This window comes from Cinclus cinclus, chromosome 8 (assembly GCF_963662255.1).
Source record: "Cinclus cinclus chromosome 8, bCinCin1.1, whole genome shotgun sequence".
NCBI classification, from domain to species: Eukaryota; Metazoa; Chordata; class Aves; order Passeriformes; family Cinclidae; genus Cinclus; species Cinclus cinclus.
The window spans coordinates 21,433,846-21,447,350 of record NC_085053.1 but is presented as its reverse complement, the minus strand read 5'-3'; the positions used below and the strand labels follow the sequence as shown (position 1 = coordinate 21,447,350).

Sequence of the window (13,505 nt, the reverse complement as noted above, 5' to 3'; positions counted from 1 at the left end):
AAGTACCTCAAGCCACACAAATTCTCTCCTGCCAAGTCATTATCCCGGGCAGATCTGTGGACCCTCGACAGCTCCTTTTCTGGGATGAGAATGAGCAGCATGAAGGGCCTGGGGGGCAACGTGATGTGGCTGTCAGCCCTAAGACCCCACACACCTCCAGGAAGGGGGATTACTTATCCCCTACAGTCCAAGAGTTGAATGTATGAACACAGAACAGGTCAAAGCCCACCATTTCACTGTTGTCCACTTCAGAAGCTGGGATCTGCCACCAGGAAAGAGAATATTTAAAGTTATCTAGAGATGTAGTTTCTGGAGTAGCAGGCACTAAGTTTCTGTTAATGCCAGGAGATAGGAAGTGCCCATATGTAGGTTATTGGTACACCTTAGCTGGAACATGAGAGGATGTTTCTGCTCTGGGAAGAATTCTGGGCAGCTGCAGGCAGGAGGTCTCCTTCCCACACAGCCACAGGCAGAGTAGTAGGTTAGTGTATCCATAGACTCCATCTGGAAGGGACACAGTGGCCACAGTTCCCCTCTCCTGAGCCTAATCTGGGTTCTGGTGATCCCTTTTCCCTAGCAGGTTGGTGCATGTTATTTGTCTGATGTATTTGCCATGATTTTTGGATTTTGCACTTTTGCTTTCTTGGCACCTCTCTGGGGAATCAGTTCTGGGAGAGAAGGGTGATTTGTCAGCAACTTCCAGTGATAAATTCAGTGGGAAGATGAATATTTCATCCATTTAGCAAATGAATAGAGGGAGCAACAAGAAGCTCTTTTACAGATGTGTTTGTTCTGAAATCTCTTCCTCATGTATTCCTTGTGTGTGACCTTTGGGTTGTGGATACCCCACTTGTGGAGGTGGTTGTCTGCATTTCCAGAGCTTTCTGAATTCTTCCAGGAATAGAAATTATCCCTCTATGATAACTTCAGATTGTCTGTGTTTGCCTGGGTTTTTTTCTCCCCTTGATAGGACATTTGAAAGAAAATGGGATTTTTGCTCCTTGTTATGCAGCATGTCATGTCACCTGCTCCTGCTAATTTCTCACTCAGTCATAATCCTCTCCACAGTTGCTTGTGATTTCAGGTGAGCAATAAGCAGCAGGAGCAGATGAATTCCTAAGCAACTGTGAGTCTTGGGAGGGGGGTTTCGTGCAGCTATTCCTAATAATAAAACACAAGGTAGGAGAACTGCAGAAGAGACAGGATGTCTGCAGAGCTCTCTCCATGGAGGTGTTAAGGAGTCAGTTCAAAGCATCACCCCAAGTCTACCAGTGCCCCCAGCACAGTGCTGGATTCCCAGCCTCACCCTGTGTATCATCACCTGTGCCATGAGAGCAGTGAGAGAAATCGAGATGCAGATTTTAGGAGAAATGAGTGACAGGGTTGTAACAGCCTGTGTTGGAGCTGTCGTATTGCAGCAATGGTGTGTTGGAAATGCTTCCATTAGATAAGCTTTGTGGAGGTGGGGATTTAGGTATCGACGTGGCTGCTGTGGGTTGAATGTGGCAGGAGTCCCATTAATATTGCTGGTAGGCATCCTTTCCAGGAGCAGGGAGAAAGGGATGCATTCAAGACAGGAGTTCAGCTCGGGTGTGGGGAACATGAGTAGAAGATGCCCCATGAGTACCATCCTGTCAATGCCTGTGCTCCTCTGGTTCAGCCATGCCCCCTGTTCCTGCCTTGCAGAGCATGTCCCGACAGCCTGTGCTCGGGTGGATGCGCTGCGCTCCCACGGTTATCCCAGAGAAGCTCTCCGACTAACTGTGGCCATAATCAACACCCTGCGACTGCAGCAGCAAAGGCAGCTGGAAATATATAAGCATCAGAAGAAAGGTATGAGTAGAGCTACGTGAGAAGTGTCTTGTGATGTCTGGCTGGAGTGTCTCAGTCGGTTGGAAAAGTCTTTTCCATCTTGATGAGGCAAGTGTCCAGCCTGGATGAGCAACAAGATTTTGAAGGAACTTAGGAATAAAAAGAGGATCATTTACCATCATTTACCAACAGTCCCAGCTTACTGGTGAGGTTCCAGATGACTGGGAGCTGGCCAATGTGACACCCATTCACAGAAAGGGTAGGAAGGAAGATCCTGGCAATTATAGGCCAGTTAGCCTGACCTCAGTACCAGGTTAGGTTATGGAACAGTTTACACTGAGAGTCATCACGCAGCACTTATAGGATAGCCAGAGTATCAGACCCAGCCAACATGGATTTAGGAGGGATAGGTCATATTTGATCAACCTGATCTCCTTTTATAACCAGGTGACCTGCCTGGTAGGTGAGGGAAAGGCTGTGGATATTGTGTACCTGGACTTCAGCAAGGCCTTTGGCACTGTCTCCCATGGCAAACTCCTGGAAAAGCTGGCAGCCCGTGGCTTGGACAGGAGCACTGTTTGCTGGGCTAAGAACTTTCTGGATGGCCTGGCCCAGAGAGTGGTGGTGAACAAGTGCTGCATCCATTTGGCAGCCAGTCACCAGTGATGTCCCCCAGGGGTCTGTGCTGGGGCCAGTCTTGTTCAATATTTTTATTGATGGCATGGATGAGGGTGTTGAGTCTTTCACTTGTAAATTTGCAGGCAACACTAAGCTGGGAGTGTGTGTCAATCTGTTAAAAGGTAGGAGGGCTCTGCAGAGAGGCCTGGAATGGCTGGCTGGATGGGCAGAGTCCAATAAGATGAAGTTTAGCGAGTCCAAGTGCTGAGCCCTGTATTTTGGCCACAATAACTGAAAGGTGGTTGTAGTCAGGTGGGTCTCTTTCTCTATGCAGCAACTGACAGAACAAGAGGATACAGTCTTAAGCCGCTAAGAGAAATACAAGAGAAACTAAGAGAAACTAAGAAAATTAAGATAAATATAGGTTGGATATTAGGAAAAAGTTTTTTACAGAAAGGGTGATAAAGTACTGGAATGGTGTGCATGGGGAGGTGTGGAGTCACCATCCCTGGATGTGTTAAAAAAAGACTAGATATGGGACTCGGTGTCATGGTTTAGTTGAGGTGTTAGGGCACGGGTTGGACTCAAAAGATCTCGAAGTCTCTTCCATCCTAGTGATTCTGTAAGAGTTGTACTGCCCGATTCAGAATTGGAAAGGTGGAGGATGGGCAGCACTGCAGGGGGATTGCTCATGTCCTAGGAAGACAAACTGATTTGCTTGAGCCAAGCTGAGTTGATACCCACATGCTAAGGACAGAGCTGCCCACACTCTGTCTTCAGGCTGCTCCAGTAGGGATGCTCCTGTTCCACTGTTGCTGTGTCTGGTTGCCTGTAAGGGTTGCCCAGGCAAATACTTTCTGCATTAAAGAGGAGCTGCCTGACTGCAGAGCAGCAGTAACTGGCTGTGTGTGCTACTTCCACCTTGCATTTCCTGAGTAAATGTACCAGTGTTCCTGCTTTTGCAGTTGCAATTGGCAGGGATCCGGGGTCAGTTACTGCAGTGCTGCTGAAGGTCAGCGACTCCTGGTCCTTGCCAGCTCAGCCAGCTTGAGATCACCAAAAGATGGAATTTCTAAGAATCGCTGAAAGTCTTTGTCATCTCAGGAAAGATTTCTGCTTGTGTTTCCAAAACATTCAGGCTACCACTGCAAATCAGTCTATGAGCTGCAGGTCTGGCATTATAGACCTTTGGGACTCTGCATACCCTCATATCCTCTTGGAACAGAGAATGAGTTGCTGCATCTTATGTGGCCTTAGGGACACCTTTTCTTGTGTGTGCCTACTCCCTCAGTTGCCTGTGCAGAGTGCCTGCTCTTTGCTGCTCCTGGCTCTTTGTGAACTACCATGCCAGAGTTGGCCCTAGAGGTCCCTGTGACCCAAGCTGTGGGATAAGAAAAGTCCTCTGGTCTCAGAAGCCTCTCTGTGTGCAGAACTTCTCTTTAAATTCCTTACTTCTACCGTCATCCTGTTCTATTTTATCCAGAGCTGCTGCAGCGAGGAGCAACAACCATCACCAACCTGGAGGGCTGGGTAGGCCACCCTCTGAACCCCATTGGCTGCCTCTTTCTCACCCTGACTGAAGCTTGTAGATTAGAAGAGGAAAATTGCCTTGAAATATCAGGTACCAAGTGCTCCTCCTGGATCCCTTCCTGGTGGCTGTGGCTGAGGTGGGTGCAGATCTGGGGCTCTGGACACCTGGACTCTGAGTCCCCCCCTCTCCGCTTTGGCAGGAGCACCAGGGCAGAGCTGCAGTGCAGACAAGGAAGGTAGTGAGTAGAGAGAAATAGAGTTTTCTCAGCCCCAGGGCTTGCAGCCAGAGCAGAGCAGGTCCATGGGAAGGCTCTGGTGTCAGCTGTGCACCCAGTTGCACATTTCTCGGGTCTTCTGCACATCCGAGTGAGAGCAGGAAGAGAGGGTGAAGCCCACATCTCCCTCAGGGAGCTTTCATTTCTTGTTTCTGGGTAACCGAAAGCAGGGAGTAAGGGAAGTGTGGGTCTTGCTCCTGAAGTGAGAGATTTTTCTCTGCAATGATTCTGCTGTCTGGGAAGACTGTTTTAACCCCACTGCATCTGCTCTCCCTCCTTTCAGACGCTGGGGACTCCAAACCGCCAGTGTATCAACATGTGCCCGTTGTGTCCGGCAGCCAAGACAGTGATGAGTCCTACCTGTCCCTGGCCTTAGAGGTGGCCCTGATGGGGATGGGTCAGCAGAGAGTGATGCCTGAAGGTCTCTATGCCCAGGACAAGGTGTGCCGCAATGAGGAGCAGATCATTGCCCGGCTGCAGGACCTGGAGCTGGACCCGGTGCTGGTGCAGACCCTGCGGAAGCAGTGCATCTTGCTCCTGGAAGGTGAGGACTTGGCTCATCTAGCTGATTTTTGTGTCTTAGCCGAGTTCAGAATTTATGCCCGTCCTGCTTCTTCCTCTCTGGATGTGGTGCAGAGCCTGTAGGATGGCTGATCTGCCCCATCACCTCTTAAAGCAAGGGTTTATTGGCATCCCTAGAAAAAGACCAAGTCAAAGGCTATGTGGAGAAGGGTGCTAAGCACATGGCTTACCTTTTCTTCTAGAAAAAGGAAGAGCATCCCTGGATCCGACTTGAGTAACAGGCCAGGGACCTGAACAGCAGATCTTCACAGCTTTTGGGGTGGTGCAAACCCCAGCCACAGATCCTGCTGTGCTAATTATGGCTGATGGGCTCTGCTTCTGCCTAGGTGGTCCCTTCAGCGGCTTGGGAGAAGTCATCCACCGGGAGAGCGTCCCCATGCACACCTTTGCCAAATACCTGTTCTCTGCCCTGCTGCCCCACGATGCTGACCTGGCATACAAGCTGGCTTTGCGGGCCATGAGGTTGGTGCATGTTTAATTCTGCCTCTACTCCCTTTTTTGTCTCTCTCCTATGCTTGTTGGGAAGCTGGGATACTTTGCAACTTTAGAGCTGGGATGGGATTGGAGACAGGCTTGGAGCTTACCATGCATTGAATCTTTTGCAGTGTGTAGGGCCACTGGGCCCAGCAGCAGTGCAGAGGTTCCTATTCTCCATTTGGGTGATTCCTGGTTTATAAACTCCATCCATATGGATTTTTATGGGTCCAGTAATGTCTGTTGGCCCAGCCCTCCATCCAGCACTCCAGGCTGGGCCACCACCTGCCTGTCCTTGTGACAGGCATCCCCTGCCAGAGCAGGTCCCAGGCACACACAGAGCTGTCATCTGCCTTCTGTCTGCCAGGCCTCAGGCACCCTGCAGCCCTCCCTGCCTGCAAGAAGGGCTGTTATCCTGGCACAGATGGGCAAATGGTTTGCTCCGGGGTCCAGGGTGTCACAGAGCCAGGTGGAGAACACAGTTACACTCTGTTCTCCATTAAAACCCATCTCTGTCCCTGGGACTGGGGAAGTAGCTGATACTGAGAGCTGCCCTATCTCCTTCCCCAGTCCATGACACACTTCAGACATCAGCCAGTGTATTGCACTGTTTGGACAATAAAGCTGGGTCTGGATGGGTCTTGAAAAAGTTGGAATTTCCTAAACAAGTCTATGCTTGCAGGACTGTCAACTCCAGAGCATCTCAGTGCTCTCTCCCTCTACCACCATTAAAAGTTCTGGCCCAGAGCATCATCTTTTTTGTAGCATTTCCACAGTGAGATGAGTAATCTCTCCCCAACACTGGGAGAAAAATTGAAATCCCCCTATCCTGGGAAGAGCTGCTCAGGAGGACAGTGAGCCCTAATAGGCAGCCACAAGCCTCTGTACTGTGCAGAGGTACCATGTCCTTCCAGACCTAAGACCTCTCTCTGGCTGTTGAACAGGACCAAGGGCTTCGGGGATGCCATCTGTTAGTGCCCATCCCCTACTCCCAGCTAGGACTCTCTGTGTTAGGGTATCTATGTCCAGGGTTGGGCTTCTGCTGCCCTGTGGTTACTTCAAGCCTGCAAGTGAGGGTAGGAGAGACACTTGGATGCTCTTCATGTCCAGGATGCAGCTTCCCTCCTGCATAGCTAGCCATCGAGTTAGCAACACCAACACCAATTCAGGGGTTTAGGATTTGTCACCATGGCTGGTGACTTGAGGCTCTTGCTCCCCTTCTTTAGGCTTGCTCCTCCCCCAGGTTTTCTAGGCTTTTGGATGTGCCCACAAAAACAGGCAACCTAACCTGGCTGCAGAGGCCCTGGGGAAATGTGCTGCTGCTTCTGATCATAACCAAACATTTTAAGAAGAACCAGATGATACAGTCAGGAGTTCTGCTGGGTGCTTTGACATGAAAGGAGCAGGAGGGTAGGAGGGATTTTACTTTTTTTTTCCTTCCTTTTTTTTTTTTTCTCTGAGGTCTGTGCTTTTCCTTGCAAGTTTATAAATCATTCCACGGATCTTTCTCCCCCCTTTCAAGTCAGTCTCAGATTGATCCCTGTGCCCATGTGTTGAGCACGCAGCCTCGGGAGCCCCACACGTGCGCAGCAGCAGGATGTCTTCAAAGGCATTGCTGCAGCAGCAGCCCCTGCCTTGCCTTGGCAGCTCCTCAGGGAGGGGAGGTGAAGCTGGGGCTGGGCTGGGGTCTGATGTTGCCTCCTCCTGCTTGCCCTTCAGGTTGCCTGTCCTGGAGACCACGGCACCATCCGGCGATGTGACTCACCCTCACCACCTGGTCTCAGTGGTCCCCAGCAGGTACCCACGCTGGTTCACCCTGGGGCACCTGGAGTCACAGCAGTGTGAGCTGGCCTCCACCATGCTCACAGCAGCCAAAGGTTGGTGGCAGGGCAGTTCTGGGACTGGGTTGATGGTGCACAAGGATATTGAAGAGTTTTTCCTGGAAAAAGGAGGGAGCTCTTGCTTCTGCTGTCACTGGCAGAGACTGACTGGGTGCCCCACTGGCAACCTGCTGTGGACAGGGCACGATGAGCTGGCTTTGAGAATCTGGGGTTTCTGGGATTCTTGTCCCAAAGGGCTCATGGTCCAGCAGGGCAGGATGGGAATTTCCAATGAGATGCAGGCAGGCCTTGCAGCCAGGTGCTGCAGGTCCTGGGAAGTGCCCCACGTGATGCAGGACCATGCCTGCCCTGCAGCACAGCCAGCTGCCAGGCCAGCAATCCTTGCCAGGTACGTTGTTGGGTCATGCCATGGTTTAGTTTGAAGCTGTTTATCCCTTCACCTCTTTGTCTCTTCTGCCCTGTGGTAATGAAACTACCTGGGCTCTGGGAGGGAGAAGACCTCCCTGCGCACCAAACCACAAGTCCATTTTGGTCCCACCTGCAAGGGGCTCATGAAACACCTCACTGGTCTCTTGGGCCTCTTCAGTTCCTGCCCAGGCACTATTATGAAGGCGAGCACAGGTTTTTCATTAAACATCTCCCTGACCAGAAACCAACCCCAGCAGGATGGCAAGAGTCTTGTGTCCCATGAGGGTCAGTGAGCCAAGCAGTTACCACTGCCCTCTGATGTCCTGGTATCGCCAGCCTGACAGGGAAGGTTTTTCTTTCCCAGCTAGAGGGAAGGGAAATGAGCTGTCAGAAAGCTCCAGCCTTGCTGCTTTGGCAGCCTCTTCTCTCCTCCAGCCTCCTCCTCTAGGCTGCTTTACCAGGGCTGATGGTGTTCTGCCGGATTGGCAGTGCCCCAGCTGGTCCTTGGCTTATCCTTTAGGTCTATTTCTCCCTTCCAGTGCCTAATGGGATGAGGTTTTTATGCTGGGGATGTAGGGCTGTTGGATTGCATTTATTTTCCCACTGTCCCCTTCCTCAGGTGTTCCCCTGCTGCAGCATGTCCCGATGTGATCCTGCAGCCTCTCTTGCCCACGCCCCCACGAGCCATTTTAGGGAGGCTTGGATTTTGGTGGCAGTGCAAGTAGCTGTGGTGGGTGGCAGGTGATATCTTTAGCTATGAGTCACCCGAGATGTCTCTGTGTGTCCAGGTGCAGCACTGGGTTTTTCACACTGCTGTGCCTGTTTTGGTTGTCTTTGCATGAGGTTCATCTGCTCAGTCTACGACTAGAAGTAAAGCTGGAATAGCTAGAAATAAAGCTGGACCTAATGTGGCATGTTGGCACCTCTGGTCTGTGCACATCCCAAAGGTCCCACTCCCCACACTGTGTCCCACAGGCACTGATAGGAGGATTTCCCAAGCTAGGTGTAGGATCATGATATTAATATGCCTTAATGTGTTCCTCTTCCAAGATCCTGCCCCATCTCCTGCTGCCATCACATATCCTAGCACCCACAGCCTCCTGTAGCAGGAGACCCACAGTACCACTGGGTGTTGTGTCACAAACCCCCTTCTTTGGAGATAGCTCAGCCTGTCTCAGTTGTGAGTGCTGTGTGCCTGACCTGGGACGTCGAGGAAAAAGGTTCAGCAAGTTTGGGTGACCCCAGCCCAGCCTTGCAGAGGGGACTTGCTGGGCACGACTGTGTGTGTGCAGCAGACAGCTTTTCCTCTTCTTCCTGATGTTCCTGGACGAACACTGGTGTTTCTGCAGCCATTCAGTACTAGGCATCTCCCCAAGCCCCTCCTTTTCTGGGAAGAAGCTGCTGTACAGCTGTCAAACTTGAGGCCAGGGTGGAATATCCAGGTGCCTGGAGATGTCTGCTAAAGACAGGACATGTCTGGGATCACTCAGGTTTGTTTGTCTTCTCTGTGAGAGGATGAGCTTGGGTGAGGACGCTTGCTGTAGGATGTATCACTTCCTGGGGAGGTTGCTCCATTTTAGATTGTTGGACTGCAGGGCCTGGTACAGCATCACTGTGTGTCCAGAGGGGCTGGCCATGGTGAAGGGACTGTTCACCACGTGGTGCAGGAGAGAGATGGGGCTCCAGGGCAAACTGGGGGAATGCCTGAGCTGTCTGACCGTTTTTGCTTGTTCCCAGGGGACATGCTGCGCCTACGCACGGTGCTGGAGGCCATCCAGAAAAACATCCACTCCTCCTCCTTGATCTTCAAGCTGGCTCAGGATGCATTCAAGATTGCCACACCAGCTGACAGCAATTCTGACACAACACTGCTCAATGTGGCGCTGGAACTGGGGCTTCAGGTACTGGTTGATGCTGGGGATGCTGGTGGCCCTTTGCCCCCCATGCTGTGGCAGCCGTGGTGGTTCTGGTCTTCCACCAAGCAGGGTGTCCCCTGTGGATGGAGTAAACTGATACCTGCATGGTCCAGAGCAGAGGGACTCAGTTTTGGGAAGCCCCTGTGCTCACTGTGGTTTGGGTGGAGGTGAAACAGTGCCAGGTAGCTGGTAGCCAGTTGAACCAGAGGGATTTCTGGGGAGCACTGCTCTTTTGGGTGGCCTCACTAGAGCCCTGCAGGGCAGCCAGTCACCCCAAGTTTGCCTCGCAGGTGATGCGTATGACTCTGTCCACCCTCAACTGGCGGCGGCGGGAGATGGTGAGGTGGCTGGTGACGTGTGCTACCGAAGTGGGTGAGTTCCGTGTGCACTGGGGGATCTGGCCTGCATGCAGTGGGAGCAGGGTTGGGCATGGACATCCTAGGGTCATGCCTAGCCCTGAGCATCTGAGTTCTTCTGAGCCAGTGGTGGTCTCTGTGCCCTGTAGCATGGCAGTGCAGGTTGGCCTCTGGCTGTCCCTCTCTGCCCTGTCCCTCTTGGGGTAGAGGCAGCAGCTCAGCAGTGCTGTGGGCTGGTTTTGCCCTGTCTTTGGGTCTCAGAGAAGCCCCATGAACTGAGTCGGGTTCCAGGGCTGTGCTGTGACCTCAGTGTTTTCTTGCAGGAGTGAGAGCCCTGGTGAGCATCCTGCAGAGCTGGTACTCACTGTTCACTCCCACGGAAGCCACCAGCATTGTGGCAGCCACAGTGATGTCCCACAATACCATCCTGCGCCTCAGCCTGGACTACCCACAGCGGGAAGAGCTGGCCAGCTGTGCTCGCACCCTGGCCCTGCAGTGCGCCATGAAGGACCCCCAGAACTGCGCCCTGTCTGCCCTGACCCTCTGTGAGAAGGACCACATCGCCTTCGAGACCGCCTACCAGATCGTCATTGACGCCGCCTCCACTGGCATGACCTACACCCAGCTCTTCACCATCGCCCGCTACATGGAACACCGGGGCTACCCACTCCGAGCCTTCAAACTGGCCTCATTGGCCATGACACATCTCAACCTGGCCTACAACCAGGACACGCACCCGGCCATCAATGATGTGCTCTGGGCCTGCGCCTTGAGCCACTCTCTGGGCAAAAACGAGCTGGCAGCCATCATCCCACTGGTGGTGAAGAGTGTGCACTGTGCCACAGTGCTCTCGGACATCCTTCGCCGTTGCACCATGACAGCGCCAGGGCTGGCTGGCATCCCTGGGCGCAGGAACTCGGGGAAGCTGATGTCCACTGACAAAGCCCCCCTGCGGCAGCTGCTGGACGCGACGATAAGCGCCTACATCAACACCACCCATTCCCGGCTCACCCACATCAGCCCACGGCACTATGGGGAGTTCATCGAGTTCCTCAGCAAGGCCAGGGAGACCTTCCTCCTGGCGCAGGACGGGCACATACAGTTCGCCCAATTCATTGACAATCTTAAACAAATCTACAAAGGCAAGAAAAAACTGATGCTGCTGGTGCGAGAACGGTTTGGGTGAGCCCCGGCTCCTGCCATGTTCACTGGCAGGGTCTGGCCACAGCACGGGGACTTGGGAGAGAAGAAGGAAGGAAAGTGGAGATCAGCTTCCCCCCCCCATCAGCAGAGGCTGCTCTGTTCTGGTCTTCTGTTTCTGTTTGTTTTTTTTTTATTTTTATTTTTTTGTTTTCTTTCTTTCTTTTTTTTTTTCTTTTAGTGTTACTCTTTCTTGGATTTAACCATTTCACACACTGAGAGGATCCAGAGATTCCTTGGGCACAAACCAAAAGGCAAACCGCGGGGAAAAAGGATAGTTTACCCAGCCCCCTGCCCTCCCTTGCCAATACCAAAAGCTAACCTGGAAATCTAATACCTCTTTCCTGAAGGACGTGGTCGCTGGAGGGATACAAAGGTTGCAAAGTGAAAAATCTTTAAAATGATGTGGGGAATTTAACAAAACAAAACAAAAACATAAAAAGACAAAAAAAAAAAAAAGGAAAAAAAAGCGAGCAAAGAAACCTGCGACACTAGAACCTCATGCGTCACCAAAAGCGATGGCTTTGCAGAGTGCTTCTCCTGCCCGCCCGAGACATGCAAACTCCTCTATTTGTGAAGATACTTCAATAAAAACAAGTAAAAGTAACTGTTCTCAGGGATTGCTTACTAAAAGTAACACAAAAAAAGCATTTATGATACTGTAAATACTATAGTATATGTGTCAATTATTAAATTGTAAAGTTATAATTATTTATAATTCTGTCTTTTATTTGGGGGATACTTGAAATTGTTGTGGGCTGGGGCGATTATTTTTATTATTGCTATTATTATTATTATTATTATTGTTATTATTATTATAACTCTTATTTAAAAAAACCCACACAAAACCACAGACAAAAAGAGGAGGAGGCACGCGAACATTTCTCAGGTTCCCATGGCATCGTCAGCAGCAAGAAGGGTGTGGGGGGAGGTGAACATCTCGACTCACAACCCTGGGACGGACGGACAGACAGACGGAGGAGCAGCAGCCCAGCACTGGAGGACAGCGAAGGAAGGAACTCGGGGCGATGCTCGCTCGGACACACGCAGATGCTGGCGGACTCAGCCCATCGCAGGGCAGGTGCAGGGTACGAGTGCCTGGGCGGGCACCAGGGCTGCCGGCTCCGGGGGAGGGAGGGGCAGCAGCGTCGCCTTCCCACACCATTCCCAGCTCCATGGTGCAGCCAATGCTCGGCCCTTCCCGGCTCACCCTGTGCTCAGGGCACACTCCAGCCCCGGGCCGGCAGCTCTTCAGTTTTCGTTTCTTTGCCAGCAGGTTGGGAGGGCTGGGGAAGCCAGGGCCAGTCTGGATGGTGACTCGTAGTTAGAAGAACGTGTGCTAGTTATCTGCTGTCTGGTTTAATTTTTTGGCAAGTGACTTGTGTCCGCGCTCTGGCCAGGAACCCAATTGTACTCAGTCTGTGTCGCCACTGAAATAGCGGTCTTCAACCAGTCTCTCTCTCTCTTTTTTCCTTCCCTTTTTTTTTTTTTTTTTTTTTTTGTGTGCGTGTGTGTATGTGTGTGTGCGACCTCTTCATCTGATGTTTAATAATAAAAGGGATGAACGTTACTGCCTGTGTCTCTCCTGCCTTTCTCTGAAGTCATGGGGGCTCACTGCACTTGTGCAGAGCAGTGTTGCAGCACCCTGTGGTAGCCAGCTCCTGTGCCCCAAGGAGGTGGAGAGAGCAGGGACAAGTCACCCTGGATGCCTCTGGATGCAATTCCCTGCCATGTACAGTGTTAGCAGGTCTTTGCCCATGCTGAAGACACTGCCCGATCCACGCCAGCTACAGCATTTCTGCCCCTGTCTTGATCCATCCTGCTGTCAACCTGGACCACAGTGAGTGTGCTGCAGGGGGGGATGGGGGTGGCAAGGAGTTGTAACTCAGGGTTCCTGGGCTGATTTTTTTTTTTTGGGTGTGCTGAGCCTCAAGAAAGCTTGGCCCTGAGGATCAGAGGAGATGGGAAGTTGTGCATGAGGGAACACTCTAGGACCAGGGGGATGATCCTAAAGAGACTTTGGGAGCTGGAGGAGGAGGGCTGTAGTACCTCTGCTGCCATCCTAGTCAGTGGGGCAGGGTGCTGGTGGTGCTGTGTCAGAGGTTCTCCTGCCACTTCGCCAGCTCCCAGGGGTCTCCTAGGTCCTTGAGACTACCCTGGGTTGAGGACATATTGCCCATTCCAACCTGAGCAGGACTGAGGGACAACTGATGCTGAACCTTTGCCAGTGGTAGGCTGTGACCCTACCAGCCTCAGGTAGTCCACCTTCCCTAGCAGGGCTGAGCGTATCCATCCTTGGGAGATGGCTGTTGTGCCTTGGGTTTACATCCTCTGTTGCAAGCATGGACACTGCAGCCTGGCAGGCAGAGGCATTCTGCACACTTTGCTGCCATCCCTATTTCCCCATTTTGACCTGAAGGATGGAGGTTATGGGCTCCCCCTCAACACATGCTCTTCTAGCAGCCTGCCATGACTTCCCATCTCCTTCATGGC

General features: G+C 51.9%; 1 protein-coding gene across 2 annotated transcripts in view; it reads left to right on the top strand.

Annotated features, from left to right (window-relative positions):
- ZSWIM5 (zinc finger SWIM-type containing 5) overlaps positions 1-13,393 on the top strand; it is a 98,050-nt gene extending 84,657 nt beyond the window's left edge. For both annotated transcript variants that reach the window (XM_062497216.1, XM_062497217.1), the window contains exons 7-14: positions 1,687-1,833; positions 3,914-4,051; positions 4,519-4,779; positions 5,144-5,279; positions 7,011-7,168; positions 9,278-9,441; positions 9,747-9,828; positions 10,136-13,393. In XM_062497216.1, coding sequence (XP_062353200.1) covers positions 1,687-1,833; positions 3,914-4,051; positions 4,519-4,779; positions 5,144-5,279; positions 7,011-7,168; positions 9,278-9,441; positions 9,747-9,828; positions 10,136-10,998 — 1,949 coding nt within the window. In that variant the 3' untranslated portion in view covers positions 10,999-13,393. The remainder of the gene's footprint in view (positions 1-1,686; positions 1,834-3,913; positions 4,052-4,518; positions 4,780-5,143; positions 5,280-7,010; positions 7,169-9,277; positions 9,442-9,746; positions 9,829-10,135) is intronic.
- The last annotated feature ends 112 nt before the right edge of the window (positions 13,394-13,505 follow it).